The sequence below is a fragment of the Trichoderma evansii genome (assembly GCF_050947405.1).
Source record: "Trichoderma evansii strain SZMC 28006 chromosome Unknown GGI43scaffold_3, whole genome shotgun sequence".
NCBI lineage: Eukaryota > Fungi > Ascomycota > Sordariomycetes > Hypocreales > Hypocreaceae > Trichoderma > Trichoderma evansii.
Window position 1 is genome coordinate 1,461,290 of NW_028145203.1, and position 19,268 is coordinate 1,480,557.

The 19,268-nt window shown below is 50.0% G+C and overlaps 7 protein-coding genes and 1 non-coding gene across 8 annotated transcripts; 5 read left to right on the plus strand and 3 right to left on the minus strand.

Moving 5' to 3' along the window:
• Nucleotides 1-1,898: 1,898 nt before the first annotated feature.
• GGI43DRAFT_431237 (5-oxoprolinase) lies at nucleotides 1,899-6,202 on the minus strand (the record flags this gene model as incomplete). Its single annotated transcript, XM_083209385.1, has 3 exons — nucleotides 1,899-3,773; nucleotides 3,832-5,090; nucleotides 5,165-6,202. 3 exons carry the CDS (start codon nucleotides 6,200-6,202, stop codon nucleotides 1,982-1,984), a joined length of 4,089 nt encoding a protein of 1,362 aa, XP_083064184.1. The 3' UTR covers nucleotides 1,899-1,981.
• A 432-nt stretch (nucleotides 6,203-6,634) lies between these two features.
• GGI43DRAFT_396443 (uncharacterized protein) lies at nucleotides 6,635-9,019 on the minus strand. Its single transcript, XM_083204963.1, has 2 exons — nucleotides 8,791-9,019; nucleotides 6,635-8,660 (listed from the first exon to the last, which is right to left on the minus strand). The coding sequence occupies exons 1-2, from the start codon at nucleotides 8,811-8,813 to the stop codon at nucleotides 7,043-7,045; spliced, it is 1,641 nt and encodes a 546-aa protein (XP_083064185.1). The 5' UTR covers nucleotides 8,814-9,019; the 3' UTR covers nucleotides 6,635-7,042.
• On the plus strand, nucleotides 6,838-6,950 carry GGI43DRAFT_t44. The gene has a single exon. It is a non-coding gene; the product is annotated as a tRNA-Leu (tRNA).
• A 384-nt stretch (nucleotides 9,020-9,403) lies between the features above and the next one.
• On the plus strand, nucleotides 9,404-10,961 carry GGI43DRAFT_249811 (MARVEL domain-containing protein). Its single transcript, XM_083200807.1, has 2 exons — nucleotides 9,404-10,328; nucleotides 10,384-10,961. Exons 1-2 carry the CDS (start codon nucleotides 10,056-10,058, stop codon nucleotides 10,615-10,617), a joined length of 507 nt encoding a protein of 168 aa, XP_083064186.1. The 5' UTR covers nucleotides 9,404-10,055; the 3' UTR covers nucleotides 10,618-10,961.
• An 844-nt stretch (nucleotides 10,962-11,805) lies between these two features.
• GGI43DRAFT_250212 (uncharacterized protein) lies at nucleotides 11,806-13,737 on the plus strand. Its single transcript, XM_083200810.1, has one exon. The coding sequence runs from the start codon at nucleotides 12,067-12,069 to the stop codon at nucleotides 13,531-13,533; it is 1,467 nt and encodes a 488-aa protein (XP_083064187.1). The 5' UTR covers nucleotides 11,806-12,066; the 3' UTR covers nucleotides 13,534-13,737.
• A 1,095-nt stretch (nucleotides 13,738-14,832) lies between these two features.
• On the plus strand, nucleotides 14,833-15,991 carry GGI43DRAFT_249762 (autophagy protein 5). The gene is made up of 2 exons (XM_083200804.1): nucleotides 14,833-15,284; nucleotides 15,410-15,991. The coding sequence occupies exons 1-2, from the start codon at nucleotides 14,970-14,972 to the stop codon at nucleotides 15,884-15,886; spliced, it is 792 nt and encodes a 263-aa protein (XP_083064188.1). The 5' UTR covers nucleotides 14,833-14,969; the 3' UTR covers nucleotides 15,887-15,991.
• Nucleotides 15,991-17,799, minus strand: GGI43DRAFT_249783 (WD40-repeat-containing domain protein). Its single transcript, XM_083200806.1, has one exon. The coding sequence runs from the start codon at nucleotides 17,545-17,547 to the stop codon at nucleotides 16,096-16,098; it is 1,452 nt and encodes a 483-aa protein (XP_083064189.1). The 5' UTR covers nucleotides 17,548-17,799; the 3' UTR covers nucleotides 15,991-16,095.
• A 1-nt stretch (nucleotide 17,800) lies between these two features.
• Nucleotides 17,801-19,084, plus strand: GGI43DRAFT_249764 (uncharacterized protein). The gene is made up of 2 exons (XM_083200805.1): nucleotides 17,801-18,196; nucleotides 18,277-19,084. The coding sequence occupies exons 1-2, from the start codon at nucleotides 18,070-18,072 to the stop codon at nucleotides 18,852-18,854; spliced, it is 705 nt and encodes a 234-aa protein (XP_083064190.1). The 5' UTR covers nucleotides 17,801-18,069; the 3' UTR covers nucleotides 18,855-19,084.
• The last annotated feature ends 184 nt before the right edge of the window (nucleotides 19,085-19,268 follow it).

The following is a 19,268-nucleotide window of genomic DNA, read 5'->3' on the forward strand; positions in this document are numbered from 1 at the left end:
GCGTGCCTAGCTAGGGCAGCAAAGGCAGTAGCCGCAGCTAGGATGAGACGGTTCCTTATTACGTGCATATATGTGCATATTGTATGAACCTTGGACCGGAAAGGCCCGAGTATGGCGCATCTTTGTTTACGGAATGGCCGCCTGCGAGGCAGGTGATACCAGGGCATAACTTTTTGGCGCCTCGGTTGACGTGACAGATGGGCGACGATGCCGCATCGCGGTATCTTGTGGTGGGGGGATAAACGAACTGATCCGTTTTGGCGGAGCTTAAAACCACTGATCGCCTCACCGATAAAAAGTGGGATAACCGGGAGATCCCACAGAAAGGGGCAAAGCGTTTAGAAACATCAACGCGGCAGAGGACTAGACACTGTTTCGGCATAGAGTGCCGGAGTGTTCGCTTCTATCAGTCAAGTAGCCTGCCGCCAGTGAGGACATTTTTTGTGGTATGGCGAGCATTTCGATGCGAGTCGAGCCCATTGGATCGGTAGTGGTTTTGTGTAAACGAGACCATGTCCATTTTCTTGGTCAGCTGGTATACAAAAGAAACCTAAACAGGCTGTCTATCATTCATGCAACCAAAACTGTCTTAGGACTAGGTTCCTGGATTTGACTGCGGAAACAGGCAAGGATCTGAACACCTCAATGTGCGAGGGGGGAAAGGTAAAAAGACAAGAAGGAAATTAAGACAGAGCCAAATGTGCCGCGCTGGTAAGCCGCATTATGTATCACAAGACACCAAAGAGCCTCGGATTACCCCCAAAGCTTAGCGTCAAAGTCACTAATACCTCCTATCAGAGAGCATAATTCCATAACGCCGCTGCTAGGAAATGCATCTAAAGCCGTTTAAGCTTACCAAAATATGTAGAAGCGGAGGTAGATTCCTGTTATCTAACAAGGGGACGAAGCGAATTCGCGAATTTAGCCGAGACAAAGAGGGTACCCAGTCAGTACGTGTGTGCACATGCTGTGTTTCCGCTCCTCCGACACTCAATCTCCGTGCTCTTCGCACTTCGTATGTACAACTATGTGCTCGTCGTACTCTTGCGAGTAGCATTAGGGATCCATCAATAATAATGGAGTATAGATATGCACCTGGGCATCGAATTGGCCAACAAATGCCGCTGCTATTTAGCGCAATAGGCACGCAAACGGAATATGCTACTTTGTCAACAACACAGAATCAATTGGCGCCAAAAAGGAGCCTATTCTTCTTTCAGCCTCCATTTTATACATCAGAAACCCAGAAACAAAAACGGTACGACATGTTTGGAAGACCCCAAGTACAGGAATACACACGCTTTGATGGGTCTCTTGGAGTGGTTGTGGGGCAAAAAAAAAACTACGGCGGCCCGGATCTTTCCACGGTACTAAGCCTTACGGCGAAACGCCGCCTTGAGGCATCGTGAACCGATCACCGATCCTACCCAGAAACTATGGCGGAGCCTTTTCCCTAGTCATGGTACGCCTTGTAATTGGCGAGAAAGTAGCATGCAAGGTCATAAAAGTTCTAGCATAGGCCGGTAAAAGACATGTAGTATGCTGCCTACTGCAGTAGTTACGCTCTGGAAGGATTTGGGGGCCAAGGATGCAACCACGGCACAGCGGAGATCGGCAGCCTGAGCTGTAGGGCTGAAGCTGAAAAAAACACCATTTTACTGGCCAACTGTTGGTTTGCTAAAGAATTTCGACCCAACTGCAACATATCAAAAACCAGCGGCGTAAGCGGCTAATGTAACCCTGTATTGGGAGGTGTTGGTTGACGCACTTCTGGAGTGGATCTGGGACTTTCACGAATTGGTAGTTTTGAATAAGTTTAGCAGTTCTGCTTACCAGAAGACGGCACAGAAGGCTCCTACGAATCCTATAAAACATTCAGCTCAGCTTACTCTGGGAGATCATCTTCCTTACAAGGCATAGTGAGTAGGTAGTATTTCTATTATCTGACCTCTTTATCTATTTGTCTGCTTTACAGGAACTCTTACGCCTGCAGGGCAGCCTCATCTCTAGCCGCACCGCTGCCTTTTCTCCAGCTCTCAGTGAAGTCCATCCTCTTTCTCTCCTTGCTCTCCTTGCCTGGCTTACCCCAGCCTCCGCCTCCTGGAGTGCATATGATAATGCGCTCCCCCGCTTTCATGGCAGCTGAGTTCTTGGCTCCCAGGTTAATATGCCGCTCTTCATATTCGATCTTCTCTGCATCTTCTTTTCCGTCAAGTCTCTTGAGAGACTGCTCCCAGCTCGTCTTTTCTATTCTTCTGACCCACAAGTTCAATCCACAGTCGCCATCCTCACCACCGTTGAGACCATATGGATGATACACACGCCTCTCACTTAGGATGGACACCTGCAGGGGTATGCGGAATTCAATATCCCGAATAACACCATCGCCACCACGGTGCTGACCATCGCCTCCTGAGCCTTTCCGAATGGAAAATTCCCGGAGGAGAACTGGGTACCTTCGTTCAAAGATCTCCGAGTCTGTGATCCTTGTATTGGTCATATGGACGTGTACGCCACTTGTTCCAACCCAATCTGACCCCGCACCACTGCCACCAGCAATAGTCTCATAGTAACCAAAGCCCTTGACAGCTGTCTTGCCAGATTGATTTCCACCAAAGCCGAAGGTAAGGTTATTACAACATCCTTGGCTAGCAGCGCAAGCCTGGAAGGCCTTAAAGACCACGTCAGTGATACGCTGGCTGGTGAGAACGTTACCGCCTACGACTGCAGCACCAGCAGACGGGGAGAGTAGAGATTTGGGCGGAATCTTGACGTGAACTGGCTTCAGACAGCCCTGATTCAAGGGAATGTCCTCAGAGATGAGACAGCGTAGACAATAGATAATGGCGCTATAAGTGATTGCCTCGGGAGCGTTAATATTGCCATATACTTCAGGGCCGGTTCCATCAAAGTCGAATTCTGCCTCGCCTGCTTCTGGGTCAATAGTGACCTTGAGCTGAATAGGAGTTCCGTCGTCCATATGGTCGATAGCGGATAGTTCTCTGCCTTCAAATCGCTTGTAAACCTCCTTGAGAAGTCTACGTACACATAGCTCGGCATTTTTCTGGATATTGACCATGTAGAACTGGACGGTCTCTTCGCCATATTCCTCAATCAGAGTCTCAATGAGAGAAATTCCCTTATTGTTGGCGCTCACTTGAGCCTTCAGGTCATTAATGTTATCAGCAAGGCATCGTGTGCCGCTGCATTCAGGATACTGCGCTGGCTCGTTGTAAAACAGCTCGATAACCCGCTGCTCATCAAACTTGCCGCCACTGACCAGCTTTTCGCTCATAATGGAAGCACCCTCTTGGAACAGCTCGCGAGAGTGCGGTGGCATGCTACCGGCGCTGATTCCTCCAATGTCGGCGTGGTGGGCTCGAGATGCCGCGTAAAAGAGAATATTCTCGCCCTTGGCATCAAAGGCGGGCATCACCAGCGTCACGTCAGGAAGATGGGTGCCTCCGTATGAGGGATGGTTTGAAATGATGACATCTCCCTTCTCCAGGCGGCCTTTCCAGATCTCGGCCTGTCGACGGACCAAGTGGGACATGGATCCAAGGTGAACTGGCAGATGTGGCGCGTTGGCTACCAAGTTGCCGGAGGCATCGAAGATGGCACACGAAAAGTCGAGTCTTTCTTTGACGTTTGTGCTGACGCTTGTTTTCTGGAGCGCGCGGCCCATTTGTTCTGCGATGGCCATGAATCTGTGGCCGAAGATGCTGAGCATAATGGGATCGACCTCCCGGTCACCTTCGACGGTGTGATGAGACCTGAATGATTAATTAGTACTTTTGCAGTCTTAACAGAAGGGGGTATACCTCGACATACTCATCTTTAGCACCCTCCTTTGCAATATCCAGTACGACATGGGTTCCGGTAATAAGCGCTTTGGTCCGCGGCGTTACGACGATGGTTTGTGTGCCGTCAGCCAGCATAGCCGGTCCGTTCAAGACATTGCCTTCAGTCAAATTTTCGAGCTTATAGACCGGAGTCTTGACTCGACCACCCTCAAAGTAAACCTCTTGCTCGCCGTGCTGCGACTTTGCGGAAGCTTCTTGTCGCTTGATTATTTTCAGCTGCTGGTCCACAGATTTCTCGTGGTGGCGGAAACTTTTTCCGATACCTCGGACTCTCACGTCGTCTACAATGATATCCCGATCATCCAACGTGAAGCCGAACTCGTATCTGTGCTGCTTGACGAATGCTTTGCCAAACTCCCAGTCTTTACCGTCAAAGCTGGCCTTTGCTTCTTCTTTGCTGGGCTTGATTATCATTAGCGCCGATTCCGTTCCGCGATATCGTAGATTGAGATATTCTTCAAACACAATCTCGCTCTCGTCAAAGCCTTGTTCCTTTAGAGCAGCTCGTGACTTGTCCTTGAGCTTCTCCATCTTGGCTTGCAACTCGCCAACGACTTTTCCATCGTCTTTCCAGACAGATGAGTCTGGCTCCTGTCGCTCGTCTACCACATCTGCAAGAGCCATGCCGTAGGCGGATAAGACTGATGAGTACCGGTGAACGAGGATCTGGCTGACGCCGAGAGATTCTGCAATGGCGACGGCGTGCTGGCCACCGGCACCACCAAAGGTTGCCAGTCGATGCTTAGAGGTGTCGTGACCTTTTGCTTCGGTGATGGACCGAATAGGTCTTGTCATGGTTTCGTTTGCAACAGTGAGGAATCCAAAAGCGACCTCATCCACGGATAGCTTCTTTCCTGTTTCCCGGTTGACTTGGTCTGTCAGTTCCTGCAACACTTTTCTGCTCGCTTCCAGATCCAGTCCCTCATCTTCATTTTTACCAAAGATTTTAGGGAAGAATTCCGGCAGGAGACGGCCCAAGTAGAGGTTAGCATCCGTGACAGTTGCAGGACCGCCCTTTCGATAACACGCAGGGCCGGGATGTGCGCCGGCAGACTCGGGTCCCACGACGAACAATCCGTTGCGGAAGAAGAGACGAGAGCCACCGCCAGCGGCGACTGTGTTGATGTCTAGCTGAGGTGACTGGATTGTGACGCCGGCGGTGGTTGTTTCGAAGACGTGCTCGTATCGACCCTCTCCGTAGCGAGATACGTCTGTACTTGTACCTCCCTAAAATCACATCGTCAGAATTCAACATACTAGAAGTAGAAAGGCTGCCTTTTAGAGAAAGATCTTTTTCTTACCATGTCAAAGCCGATAACAGGAATCTTAGTCTCTTCATCATAAGATGTGATGGCATATCCAACTACACCTCCCGCAGGACCAGACAGGATGGCCTTGAGACCAGTGAATTTGTCGACATCGACAAGACCACCGTCGCTTTGCATGAATTCGCATCTGGCACCCCTAGCTCCCTTCTCCTGCTTGACGCTCTCCGTGCCCAAGCCTCCTTCAAAGCCGGCCTGGAAGCCATCTATGTACTTTCTAATGGCCGGAGTCAAGTAGGCATCTGCACAGACTGATGTTGCTCGTGGCACTAATTTGACCATAGGCATCAGTACATGGCTGAGTGAGATGTGTTGGAAACCAATCTCCTTGGCAATCTTGCCTATCAGAGCTTCGTGATCAGGGAATGTGTATCCGTGCATAAGACAAACGGCTATGCTGCGAATTCCCGAATCGTACACTTCCTGCAGCTTTTTCCTAATGTCGTCGTGCTCAGGGCGTCTCAGTACTCTGACTGTCTCTCCTGATAGACCCCTGACGAGGTCTTTGCCCTCGGCCTCTTTGGTGCCCGCTTGGGCATCAGCCTCTGTGACTGTCCTCTCTGGATCCTCAGCGTAGTCCTCTAATGTGACACGCTCGTCAATCTCCACGACTTGCTCATACAAGACATCTGGCTTTCGAATCGCCAAATCAAAAATCTTGGGTCTTGACTGGTTTCCAATCGTCAGGCAGTCCTTGAAGCCCTTGGTAACTACCATGGCAATCTTCTCGCCCTTTCTCTCCAGCAGAGCGTTCGTCGCCACCGTGGTTCCCATGCGGATAGAGTCGATCTGAGTGGTATCCAAAGGTTCGCCGCGGGGAATCTCCCGCTTGAGGAAATGGCTCATGATGCGCCGAATGCCCTCGAGAGGCGCATCTTTGTAATTCGCGGGGTCCTCAGAGAGGAGCTTGATGATGATCTCCTCGCCATTGTGCTCGCCAACGCAGTCTGTGAAAGTACCGCCTCGGTCGATGGCTATACGGATGCCACGCTCCTTGGACGTATTATTTGCCATGGCAGCAACAAGTGAGTGTGGTAGTAACAATGACAAGGTGGTGTAATGGAGCGGATAAGTGGGATGTTTGGAGGGGTATCACAGAGGAGGGGCTCTCAGTCGCAGACCATGAACTTGACAAAGTAAGATCTACGCGGTGAGCTTCTTTTATTTAATGTTTTTATATCTCACTTCAAAGCTGCTTAGTGAGCAAGTATCCCATAATAGGCTGCGAAGTCGGATATAACGACACTGCTAAATACATGATGCGATGATTGCCGAGCCCTTTTCGATGGCGGGGTGTGGAGAGCTCCAGTTGCTGTAGGTGGCGGGGTTCCGCCTCCGTGGGCTACCGAAAATGGAACCTGTGGGAATATGGAATAGGCATCATTTGTCTTATATTGGGCGGGACAACTCTATCTTATTACCTTATCTGTAAACTATACATGGGATGGATACTGCACAGGTTAAACCAGAAAAGGAACTTTGCCATCAGTTTCTATTGATACTTTTATGAAAACTACCTGCGCCTACGGCATCGCAACGCCGCCCCATTTCCCTTCAATATCTCCTTAAAACGGCCTATGATATCAGTAGTTCCGATGGTAGGGCTCACATACTGAAATTCGGCTCACTCTAGCATCCAATCATCTCAAGGCACTTTGGCCGAGTGGTCTAAGGCGCCGTGTTCAGGTTATTTCGAATCTAGCATTCGAACGGTCTATTCGCGGTCTAGAAATAGGCGAGGGTTCGAATCCCTCAGGTGTCATTCTTTTTTTCCTCTTTTTCTCTCTGATAACCCTCTCAATAACGAGCGGCCTACTGCTGAGATTTATCTCTTTTTTTTGTCGCTCGGGCGGCTCAACTCCTGGGTCTCAAACGCTTTTTCAAAGGTTCTTTGGCTGCATCTCCACTGGCTCGATTAGCTTGTCGTTTCCTAGAATTTGGCTTTAGCCTTTTCTCTTCTTGAGCCGCTTGCTTTCGAGGCCTAAGCACTCTGGTAGGATGTTGAGTTTGGGGAAGAGTCGGAGAGTGTGAATCATCTTCATTCTTAGCATGTGTATTAGTTGCATTATCGTTACTCTCATATTCATTCCCCTGGGCCGTCTCCTTGAGGCTATTTTCTGGGTCGTCAGTGCCCTTGTCATCACTTTGAGAGCCATGCTGATTTTCTTGCCGGACTTCATCTTCCTGTGCACCGACGCCTCTAATCACACTATCCTCGCTTTCTGATAGTATGTGTTCGCCATCGTCCAAGTGATAAGCCCAAGCATTGATGCCGTTAGTTGCGTGGTACCGCTCAAGAGCATTCTTGAGGTTATTGGCCAAAATAAAAGCAGTGTCTTGACAGTTGTGTAGCATGGCAACGCCTCGAATAAAATCCTCATATGTCCCTGCTAAATTCGCTTCTAGAATAGGATATTGGTGATACTCTACCCTGCCACTAGGAGATTTGGACTCATAATGTGCGTAGAAGCGGATAGACAACCCATTCGTGATAAAAGTCATAATTGCTGCCATATCCTCCGGGTCTTTTTTAAAGTTGGCATGAGAAAGAGCAGCATTTCTCATATAAACAAGTGCCGCGCCATGTCGTGCATCCATCGCCTCTTCGGCTTCTAAAGCTCCCACTGCGAACTCACCGGACATGTGTGCGAGAGTAAGTGATCGAACACCAGACGAGGCGCTACTATAACATATGGCCGCGCCTAAATGCTCAATATCAGTGGCTCTATAAGCTTCAAATGCGAATCCTTGAGTGAACCCAGGACAAGGCTGCTCGAGGCCTTGAGCGAAAGGTGCATATTCAGGGAAGTCGTACCAGGGTTTATCGTAAGCCCTGATATATCCAGACCGATCTGGGAATTTCTTGAACAAATACTGCATACCTACCCTGGTGAGTTCCGGATGCTGTCTAAAACGAGGATACACCTTGTATTTCTGCCATACTGCGGCTGTCCAATCGGATTTGGTCCGCGCCAATTGAAGTCGTGCTTGCAGCCATCTCAAATTCTTTGGGGGCCTAGACAATTGTGGCGTGAGAACGCCATTTTGCAATTGTACTGCTGGATATTCGTGTTGAGGCACGAGGTTATTCACAAATACCTTTTCAGAATCACATGGCAGCCAGTCCGGAGCCTCTCTCTCCTCATTCTGATCTAGGAGTTCTTGTGCGATAGACGGGTCGTGATGTTTCTGGTCAGAATTACCCTTCCTAATTTCCTGTAGAAGGGGATACCATGGCGCAAATCTCTCTGGCCCATCTTGGATATCACCTTCAACCATCTCAGTGGTTTCTTTGCTTTCCTCTGGGGACTGTTGCAACTGATTCTGTGCTCGAGATGACTGATAGCGGGAACAGCGTTGATTCTCTTCTCTTCTGTCAGAATGATTGTCTCTGTGAGTTCTCACGGTGGAATGATGTCCAGCTCTTGAACTCTTATGTATTGGTAATATCAAACTCGTCCAAAAAATGAACCTATTGACGGAATACCATCTTAGGCACTGAGACTTGATGCGGGTTCTTGGAACAAATTCTGAGACTAGGATGGCATTTGGGCTCATCTCTCCTGTTATATGCAACTTTTTTTAGCACTGTTGTTTCTTACCTGTAGCCGCATTGCACAGTCATGGGTTATGAACGCTGTCGATGCCATCTCATGTTGATATATTTTAAGAAACTCTCCATTGAACTGAACATCTATTGGGTCTTTTAATGGAACAACAATAAAAACGTTAAAAACAGTACACAAAGTCGACAAAGAATAGTTCGTTAATGAGTTATTACAAAGAACCACTTTCATGAAAGGCACTGATGTGATCATAGCTCGGTATCATGTCTTGTCTCAATTAATTAATCCGTATATATTTAAAGACTACGAAATAATAGTTTTCGCGCAGTTCATGAATGGAAAGAGCTCCCAATGCTTCTTGTTCGGGTAAGAGTGGTTAATCGCATGTACCATACGCGACGCAGGTACGTGCACGTGTTACTCCGAAGCCCCAGACATGTTTTCTCTTTTATTCTCTCCTACGCATTCGTTTCTCATTTCTCCGTATGCATGTTTCTCTCATGTTTACTCATTCACCAAGTAATGATGATGCATCTCTTCAAAGCTGCTGTTCACACGTCACGCCAAGTTTTTTCCGTCGATTTAGAGCCAGTGCCTAGCTCCAAAACTGGGAACCGCACCCAGATTAATTAATTTGCAACGACACCGTCACTGTTGGGCTCTTGTCAATCAATGCAACACCATGTCAGCGCCAGCGAATAACAGCCCGCCATTAGCCACACCAACGGCCGAGCTATGACCTCATTCATTCTATGCTTAAGCAGCGCTGCCTGACACTGTCTGCAAATCACGACATTCGTCAAACCACCTGGAATATCAGGGTATTTGGGCATTTCCAAAGACTTTGCTTTGCCTGGTAGGCACAAAATACAGGGGCCGTATGGAGGGAATTTTTCGCTTAACGCCGGCTGCCGTGTTTGGGCAGGCGATGTCACTGCAGCAAACCACGGCTTTGTGATGCCTGGATCGGGATCATCTCCAGTTGGACGAGGCAAACCGGCTTTGTAGTGGTGAAAATGGCGTATGTCCTGCCGGCCATGGGGGTCATGTGTGCTACGTATGACGATGGGACTGAGTTGGTGTTGTTGATCAATGGCCATGGGGGAGCGCTGCCATTCGCGAATGAATAAAAGCAGCGTCTTTGTCCTTCCAAACACATTGAAAAGTCTTTGACCATCCATCGCCTCAGAGCATCAACATTAAGTCTCCTCTTCTTATTGATTCCCTTTATAGAAAGCATTTCACCTGCCCCTTTGCCTCTTAGCCTTGTATAACAAAGCACCAAAAAGGAATCATCAACCATGGCGTTGGATCGCATCATCAACATTGTCCTCCGAGCGGCAGAGCTCGTGTTCGCTACCATTGTCGCTGGAGTGACAGGCCAGCACCTTCACCAGTTCCGCCATGCGTCTAGCTGGTCTCAGGGCCGCTTCATCTATACCGAAGTGATAGCGGCATTGTCCATGTTCTTTGCATTGATATGGCTTGTTCCCTTCTCTTGGTCTTTTGTCCATTGGCCAGTCGACATTATCCTCAGCCTTTGCTGGTGGGCAGCCTTTGGCCTCTTGGTCAATGTAAGTGACCTTTCGCATATGACATATAGGTCTGAAGCTAATATTCATTGTCCAGATGCTGGATGGCTCCTGCGGCTACATCTTTGACTGGAACAATGTCCACCCCATCTCCGGAGACCAATGTGGCAAGTTCAAGGCCGACATTGCCTTCACATTCCTGTCTGCTCTTCTTTGGCTCGTGTCTGCCCTGCTCGGAATCTACTGGGTCAGCAGCCATGGACGTCGCGCTAGAGTCGATGCTGCCCAACGCCAGAGCCATCGCCGCTGGTACCGACGAAGCTATGTCTAAATGCTACCAAGGAGTTAGCGCTTCCAATAGCCATAGACGGCACGCGATCATTCATGATACCCTTACTAGTACCCTTTCATTGGTGGTTATCTACGGCTCATTGTGGGGTGAGAACGAGGTTGGAGTTGGAGCGTGAGATGTTCAGGGGAAGTAAGAAAAAGAAAATTGGTTCTGCTCTTATGATTTCATTCGGTCATTCCCTATAATACCACTTCTGACGACTTTTATAATGACTATACCCAGCTAAGCTAGCACTTAATTACTTATTACTACTTTATCTTTGTTATTTATGAAATAAATCTACTGTCACCATCATGCTTATCTCGCGTTACCCCTTGGTGAACATAATGATGTGTCTAGCACCTGAAATGAGCGTATCGTATCTGCCGGGTCTGATGATATAATTTAGATTTGGGACTAAGAATTCCCTTTTCGTAATGGAATTTCATTTCCAAGAGATTTTGACACTTCTAAAAGATGTTTGACCATACCAAAATAACACGTACTAACACGTACTATCGACCCCGAGATCGAGATTCCATGATTCTTAAGAGACCCCAGCCGTAGATCCACTCCACCCACGTCATCACGAAATGAATTGCCGTGTCCTGCGGTAGCATCCGTAACATCCTACACAAACCCAAAACATAAATCAAATTCCATGCATTAATGAAAACGAAAACAAGCCACACAGCGAGCACATTTCCGTGGCAGCCTCTCTCACCAGCCACAGCTCGACAGGTGATGTAACGATGATTGTTGTCAACGCCACCACAGGCCGCTCCACAGCCCGTGCGCCCCGCAGCCATGCGTCATCGATATATCAGTCGACTTTCGTGTTTAAGTCTTTTGGCACTACTGCCACCGCAAATGAAACAAAGCAGAGTAGCAAACCCGCAAAAAACGAATCAGCTTTCTTGCTTTGATCAATGTCCCTCCGCTTTTTTCCAGGAAATTAGCCTTTGGGGAATCTAAGTTTAGGTAACCTTACCTGCCTTGTTTGCATTAGCTACAAGGCAGTGCGATTAGAAACTCTTAGCTCTGCGTCTCAGACTGGTCCAAATGCTCCGAAAGAGAGATTCTTACTGTAGCATGGCAACGTCACCGCATCCCTGATATGACGCCCCTATGGAGGTTCATTCGATTACCTCATGCTTGTGTAGAGTGGACGATTGGTGAGATCTGTAACGTTAGGACAGGGAGCTTCGAAGTTGAACGCCATGGTGAAGCTATAGCATGAGCCACCATGTCATCATAGGCAGCGATCCTTTTGCGGAGAGCTGATTTGGATGAAGTTCTATATAATCGTGATGCTCTTCCATCTTGCTCCTGAAATCTTATCCTCTTATTATACCATCCAAACAATATCACTAAAAAAAAATCAACTATCAACAGAAACTTTATTCGACAACTTGCATATCTTTAAATATTCACAAATAATCAACCATCATGTCTTCACTCCTCGAAAAGGTCAAGGACAAGCTTCATAGCCACTCCGATAACAAGACTGAGCAGCCTGAAGGCACTCATGGACCCCACAGCTCCCGAGCTGCCAATGCTGCTGACCCTCGCGTTGACTCCGATCGTGATAACCGCGAGGCATTGGGTCGCCATGATGGCTCTTACACCACAGGTGGTGATAACTACTCGTACGGCTCATCGAACACTCAAGGCATGAACACTGCTGGAGATACACTCACCTCCTCTGCTAAAACCGGCCCTGCTCCCACAACTGCGGGCACGCACAAGTCCGACATGTTGAACAAGGCCGATCCCAGAATCGACTCAGATCTCGATGGCAGCCGCAACATGGGCCTTCGCTCTGAGAAGGCTACCCACGCTGGAGCTACCGGCACTGCCTACGAAACTGGAACTACTGGCACAGGAACTACAGGAACTACTGGCACAGGAACTACTGGAGCCACATTTGGTTCGACTGGTCCTGCTTCCAAAACTGCCGGCACACACAAGTCCGACACAATGAACAAGGCTGATCCCAGAATCGACTCAGACCTCGATGGTAGCCGCAACATGGGCCTCCGCTCTGAAAAGGCTACTCACGATATTGGAACTACCAGAACTGCTGGTACTTCTGGAGCTACTACGGGCACGGGATTCGGTACCGGTATGGGTACTGACACTCTCGGAGCCGGCGGCGGCGTTGACACCTCCGGTACGACTGGCACCTACACTGGCCACTCTGGCCTAGATAGGACTTCGGGACTTGGCTCAGGAACAGACACGTACTCGACTGGTACGTCTGGTGTGGGCAAGACCTCTGGGCTAGGCTCAGGAACAGACACATACTCGACTGGCACGTCTGGTGTGGGCAAGACCTCTGGGCTAGGCTCAGGAACAGACACATACTCGACTGGCACGTCTGGTACGGGCAAGACCTCTGGGCTAGGCTCAGGAACAGACACATACTCGACTGATACGTCTGGTATGGGCAAGACCTCAGGGCTAGGATCAGGTACCACTGGCACTGGTGCCCAATCCGGCATGGACACGACCACCTCCTCCACCGCACGGATCGGCTCTATCTCTACCGACGCCTATGGTCAACCAGCTCAACATACCACCAAACTTCCCGGCGACATTGGCGGCGATGATGTCACCACCACTACCAAACACCATGGCGCCGGACACCATGGCGCCGGACACCACGGCAGCGGAAACGTTGGCAGCGGAAACGTTGGCAGCGGCAACGTTGGCGGCGGCGACACCACTACCAGCGCATATGGTGGTATGGGCAGCCTCGGCGGCGGCTTTGGAACTGATCGCCAGGCTACAGGCCCAGCTGCCAACACAGCTGGCCCACACAAGTCCGACATGTTGAACAAGGCCGACCCTCGTGTGGACAGCGACCTCGATAACAGCAAGACCTTTGGAGGCGATAAGACTTACCAGTCGTGAGTGGGTACGCACAGTATATCTAAAATCGATATAAATGCAACCTACTAACAAAATCCAGGGATGCTAGGATAACGGCCAAGGATCCTACGGATGCCGCTCAAGTACCACCTTCAGTTTTGCAGAAGCACATTGGTGAGCCATCTATTGAGCACGGTGATAGGACCTATGATCGTGTGCGGAGGCATAGTGTCTCGCACCAGGAACAACATCGTGGATTGTAGCCCGCAGGGAACATTCTTTTGATGGGTCATTGGACAAACCAGTTTGTACTATTATTGTAATGTTAGCGCCAGGATTAATGAAATGATACGAATTCAAATCAAATTAAACCAACCAATGTAAAAGAAGAAAAATGGTATATACGTATTCATATCATGTTGTGACGCCTTTTCGTGTGCTCAGAGTGCATGACACGTGTGGCTGCCAGTCTGTACGCATCTCCCATAGTTGTAGGCGTCAGGGGGATGAGTTGCAATAATCTATTCAATGCCTTCAAATGTCGTTCGACTCTTTCATACCCCATTGCTCCCTTCAGAATCTCAAGTAAATGCTACCTGTACTCATTTACGACTACGGGCAAGCAATGCACAGACGCACAGACGCATGCCGCCTCACGCTCATTTGTCATATCGTACGAGCAGGCTGAGCAGATAATTGGCAGCCAATCCGACGAGGACAAGCTAATCGTAGCTGAAGCAAACAAGATTTATCATATATCGGTCAGCCACGCCGTGCGGCCGACTGACTGAGGTAGGTAGCATTTAAGCAAGGTTTGTGCTGCAGGGCCTTGCAACCGGTGAGGAGCTGAAAAGGATGCTGGCAACTTTTGGGGAGGGGCAGACAGATCAGGTTTCACTCTGGTGGCTTTAAGGGGTGCGAAAAACCGGGTTACCGGGTGAAACACGCAGAGATGAGGCTTTTTAGATGCATTCCTTCCACTAGGTGTGTGAGTAGTGTCGCCAGATAGAGGGAGATGTGAAGTTGAGAGTTGCGTCTCGTGATGGAAGTATACGGTACATAGCACATAGTGCAAGGCCGAAGCAAACAAAGGGCAAGCGCCACGGCAACCCCCACCTGCCGTCTTAGTGCCTGCATCTCAACACCATCCCCACCTGCTGCAATAAGGCTCCAGCTACTCAATATTGGCCTCACGCTGGTCATTTCTTTTCCATCTTGTATCTTATTGCAGCCTCCCAACCAGGAGTATTGTGTGGAACCTTCACAGTCGCTCTCTGAAAGCTGATTCTAGTCTTCTAACCCTCTCAGTCAACTGCTGAACTGCCTCTGTTAACTCCGTAGACGCAAGGGCATTGCCACTTTGATCGGCTCTGAGCTCCGCTGTGTGCTACATACAGCAGCAAAACAAAAAGTCTATCTGTGCTTTTCTCGCCATGATTCCGCCATAGCCGTTGCCGAGCCTATCAAACAAGCAAAACATGTCTGCGCCGTCCTCCATCTCCCAGACGCTCTGGGCTACGCAGATCCCCCTGCACATTACTCACCGATCATCTCCCACCACGCCCTTCATCACCAGCGTCCCCCGCTTCAGCTATCTGTCACTGCTGCTACCACGCCTCTCCGCCTTTTTCGATGCTCCATGCTCCAGCTTTCACTTTGAGGATGTGCAGCTAAGAAACTTGGCTGTGGGGTTGCTGGCCGACCTGTATGCGCCAAGTCTGCCATGGCGACTGGTGGTAGATGACGGGGTTGCGTGGGATATTGGAGATACCTTTCTGAACAGCGCCAAAGAGGTAAGTAAACCACACTGACTTTCGTTTCATTTTACTTCATTCCATTTTGTTTGTCCTTTGATTCTATACATGCATACTATACAGCCAGTTTCCATGGATGAAACAATGCTCATACTGCAAACCAGGCCGACTTCGTTCGCTACGGCAACGCCAATCACATTATGAAAATGTCCAAAGAACACACTACACAGCTATGGAACGCCGTTATTGACAACGACTACGTTGCATTTTCCCAAATTCACACCCGCCTGCTCAACGCCCCAGCCACCCTCAAGCATGTGCCCATACGCATTTACATCCCCTCTACGCCTCCCCCTAATGCAGGAGGGGACAGTTCCCCTCCTGCTCTTGCAGCTGGCGAAGCTGGATCATTCAAAGTCGTCCAGTCCTTGGTCCCTGTCGTTGCACCAGACCGAAAGCCAAAGCTGCTAGGACAGGCTCTCAAGGACCTAATGCCCATGCTATTTCCCAGCAGCCGAGACCCAGTGCTAGCAAGCGTGGTGCTTCACGGAGTACCTGCTCCGTTTAATGCGCCCTTGGGGGAAATGATGAGAGAGGCCGCCTACCCCGATGGTTGGCTTTGCTTTGTCGTTGTTGTATGAACATGGGGAATTAGTCTTGCTGCTATTTGGACGTAGCGTTACGGGAGGGTTAATCTATGATGGGAATGGCGTCCAGGATGTGGGGCAGGCAACTCTGATATTTGCTTTTTTTATAGACAAGACCAAATTTGACTATCTATTCTATTCCTTACTATAGCCTATCTATATATAGCCTATGACCTGATGTTTGATTACATCGAATAACAAAGTCAAGTGAACGTAATCTCCTTTCCCATGAGGCTTCTATATGCGTTGTCGATAGCTTTCCTCTTTCTCTGCTTTACCTCTTCGTCCACGCCAATCTCTTCGTCCTCATCCGCATCTTCCGGCCCGGGAAGCTGCGGCATCCAAGCCCGTATCTGCCCATCCAGATGAGAGCTGTAAATCGCTCCTATTGAGTTGCCACCGCCCATAACGGGCCCTGCTTGTCCACTGCCACCCCCTGCACTACGCCACGCGATGTTTGTGATGCGGTTGCGCCCCATTTCTGAACCGCGAGCACCCGTGGAGTGCGTCGAGCCAGGGCTCCGCAGGCGTCCAACGACAGTCCCGTCGTGGAGGTCCAGTAGGAGGATTTCTTGGTCGTTTGGCCAGACCAGAAGCTGATGACCCGCGGAGAGACCTGATGGGGTAGCCAGGAAACTTGCAGTCTTAGCGTGTTGGTTTTGCACGATGGATCCAAAGCTGGCAAGCGTATTGGCACCCGTATCAGTATCCCATACTCTGATGCGGCGGTCAAGCCCAGCCGACACAATGTACCTCCCGTCATCGGTCCACTGCAGCCCATTGACGGCCTCGTCATGGGCCTGAGCTGAGGTACGAAAATGCGGCATGCTACCCCAATCAGACCCAGACGCCATGGCGTGTTTGAAGCGATGTACAACGCCCAAGGAGTCTTCCTGGTCGAGCTGCGCAATAACGCCACCAGCACGGCGAATGTCCCATATGCGGGCCTTGCCGTCTGCATGGCCACTGACGAGGATGTGTTCATGGCGAGGGCTCCACGCTGTGCTGAGAACGGGTCCGCCGTGGGCAACGAGCGCCTGGACGGCAGATCCCGACTTGAGGTCTACGAGACGGACATTGGAGTGTTGGGTGGCGCACGAGATAAGCAGGTGAGATGCAATTGGGCTAGAGGCGTGCGAGTATACAGTGGCATTGAGGTCGAACTCTGCAGACAAGGCTGACCTTGTCGTGGCCCACAGCTTGAGCGTCTTGTCATAGGAGCTGGAGAGGAAGGCGTCCCGGTCGAATGGGTAGAAGGCCAGGTGGGTGATTCCATGGCTGTGACCACCGCTCCGGGGACCGCCAGTCGACCGGCTGATGGAGCTTACAGGGCGAAAAGTGTGAATCTCATAAGGACCCGCGCAGCTCTCCAAGTCCCAGAGCTTGATTGATCCATCTGCGCCACCAGAGACGAGGATGCGACCATCAAACTTCTCAAGGGCAAGGCTGCTCACCCCTGCACCGTGGGCGCGCAGTCTGTGCGGCCGGTCCTCGTCCAGCGCGGTCTGCTGATCATTTTGCGGCAATTTCACCTCGCCGTTAAAGCGGTGCTGAGGAGCTGGTTCGAAGGAACGCAGCAGCTGAGATGCAGTGATCTGCGAGAGGTCGCGACAAGGTAGGTCGCCTACTTCACGGGCGAGAAGGCGAGACTGCATTCATCTAAGAGGTGATCTTGACACGGCGAGAAAAATTATGTTACAAGTAAGTTAGAGTAGATGTCAAGAGATATTTTGTGACTTTATCCAGTCGCCGCAGCTTTTGCCTGTACTGGACTCATACGTGAGTGAAGCTGTAGTGAATGAAGTCAAAAGCTGGGTTCACGGCAAGCTCCGCGTGATGTCACCCAAGGCGGTCAAAGACCACTAATGCACCCCACATTGGTGGCAGCTACCGCAACCACGCTCTGGCGCCAAAACTTTGTTTCGACGATTCGTTCTTTTTTTCACCTCTTGAGGCTCGACTCCAGGCGTAGTTCAGAGACCAACCAGGGGCTTCTTTTCTTCTCATTCGCCTGGTCGGTCTGCTGTAGCTGCCATGTTTTGCTTGATGCGGCTTAGTTTTCTTTTCGTATCACTTTGGAACCCGTGAGGGCGAGCAAGGATTGTGTATTCCCTACGAGAGTGCCGGTTATCAAGGCACACCCCACGAGAGAAAACACAGGAGACAAAGGAAACACCATGGACTCTCCAGGCGAATACATAGGCGATGCCGACATCGGTAACCGGTCACATTTGCCACAGCCATCTAACGGCAACCGACGCCAGGGCCAGCGGACGCTCGCTACCGTATACGACGCAGTTGCAGGTGAGCTAAGGGGATCCGAAATGAGCCTCTACCAGGAATCTGGGAATTAAATTTGTCACGTGAAATTAACTGTATGCAAGGACGGGTCACGTATGATAGAGTACTGCGAGATGAGGCTCAGGAGGACAAGATTTTCCAACCCAAGATCGTCGACCAGCGAGATAGCTTCAAGCTCGCTCCAGACGATGTCTTGTTTCGCCGCAAAGACGCTCCAGAGCGGTATGCAGAGCACGACATTTACCGTGCGCATGAGTGGGACCTACCCAACGGTGGGCGCGGCATCCTACCCCAGAGCGATCTTCTAAAGGCCATTCACGAGTACTCATCCGATTTCTACGGGACTCTGAACCGCCATCAGGGAACGTCGGAAAGTGGGCGCAACTTGGACGAGTGCAGCATGGATGAGACGGCGCTGATGGCCTTTGGTATTCTGTTAGAGGAGGCGGGGCGTGAAGTTCTCGGTCGACGAGGTCATCTCGTTTTCACTGAAGGCACCCATGACAGTAATGACGACAACGGCGTTGGCCAAGACTGGCGCGAAGGCAGTACGGCACAGGAATCCGGTGGCGAGTCCGTGGTTGGGCATAAAGAAGCTGAATCCTCTCAGGCGGCACGCAAGCGAAGAAGACTTGCGACATCAGATGACGAGCAATGGTAGCGTGAATTCGGTATTAGATGTAGCGAAACATACGCTATCCGAGGATTTCTATATATTTTTCTTCTAATTGTTTTACCCCTGGAGAATCCTCATTCCTACGGAAATAAGGCTGTTCCTTGGTGCTGAACATATGGCTGTTGGTCACACCGTTTATCAAACGATTGCTAAGTGCCGAAGAAGGCCAAGAATTTCGAGGGGCTGCACGCGGCTCGCTGCCCTATCGAACCAAGGAACGGGCTGTTGGGCGTCGATGGCCAAGGAAATAAATGACAGGTTATTTACCTATTGATTAACTTAAATTACACCCTCATGCGGATAGATGAAGAAAAAAAATGTTCATTCATCAAATGCCCAAATTAAGAACTGTTGGTACTAGTTATAAGAGCAATGTAACTAGATCAATAATGATGGTTC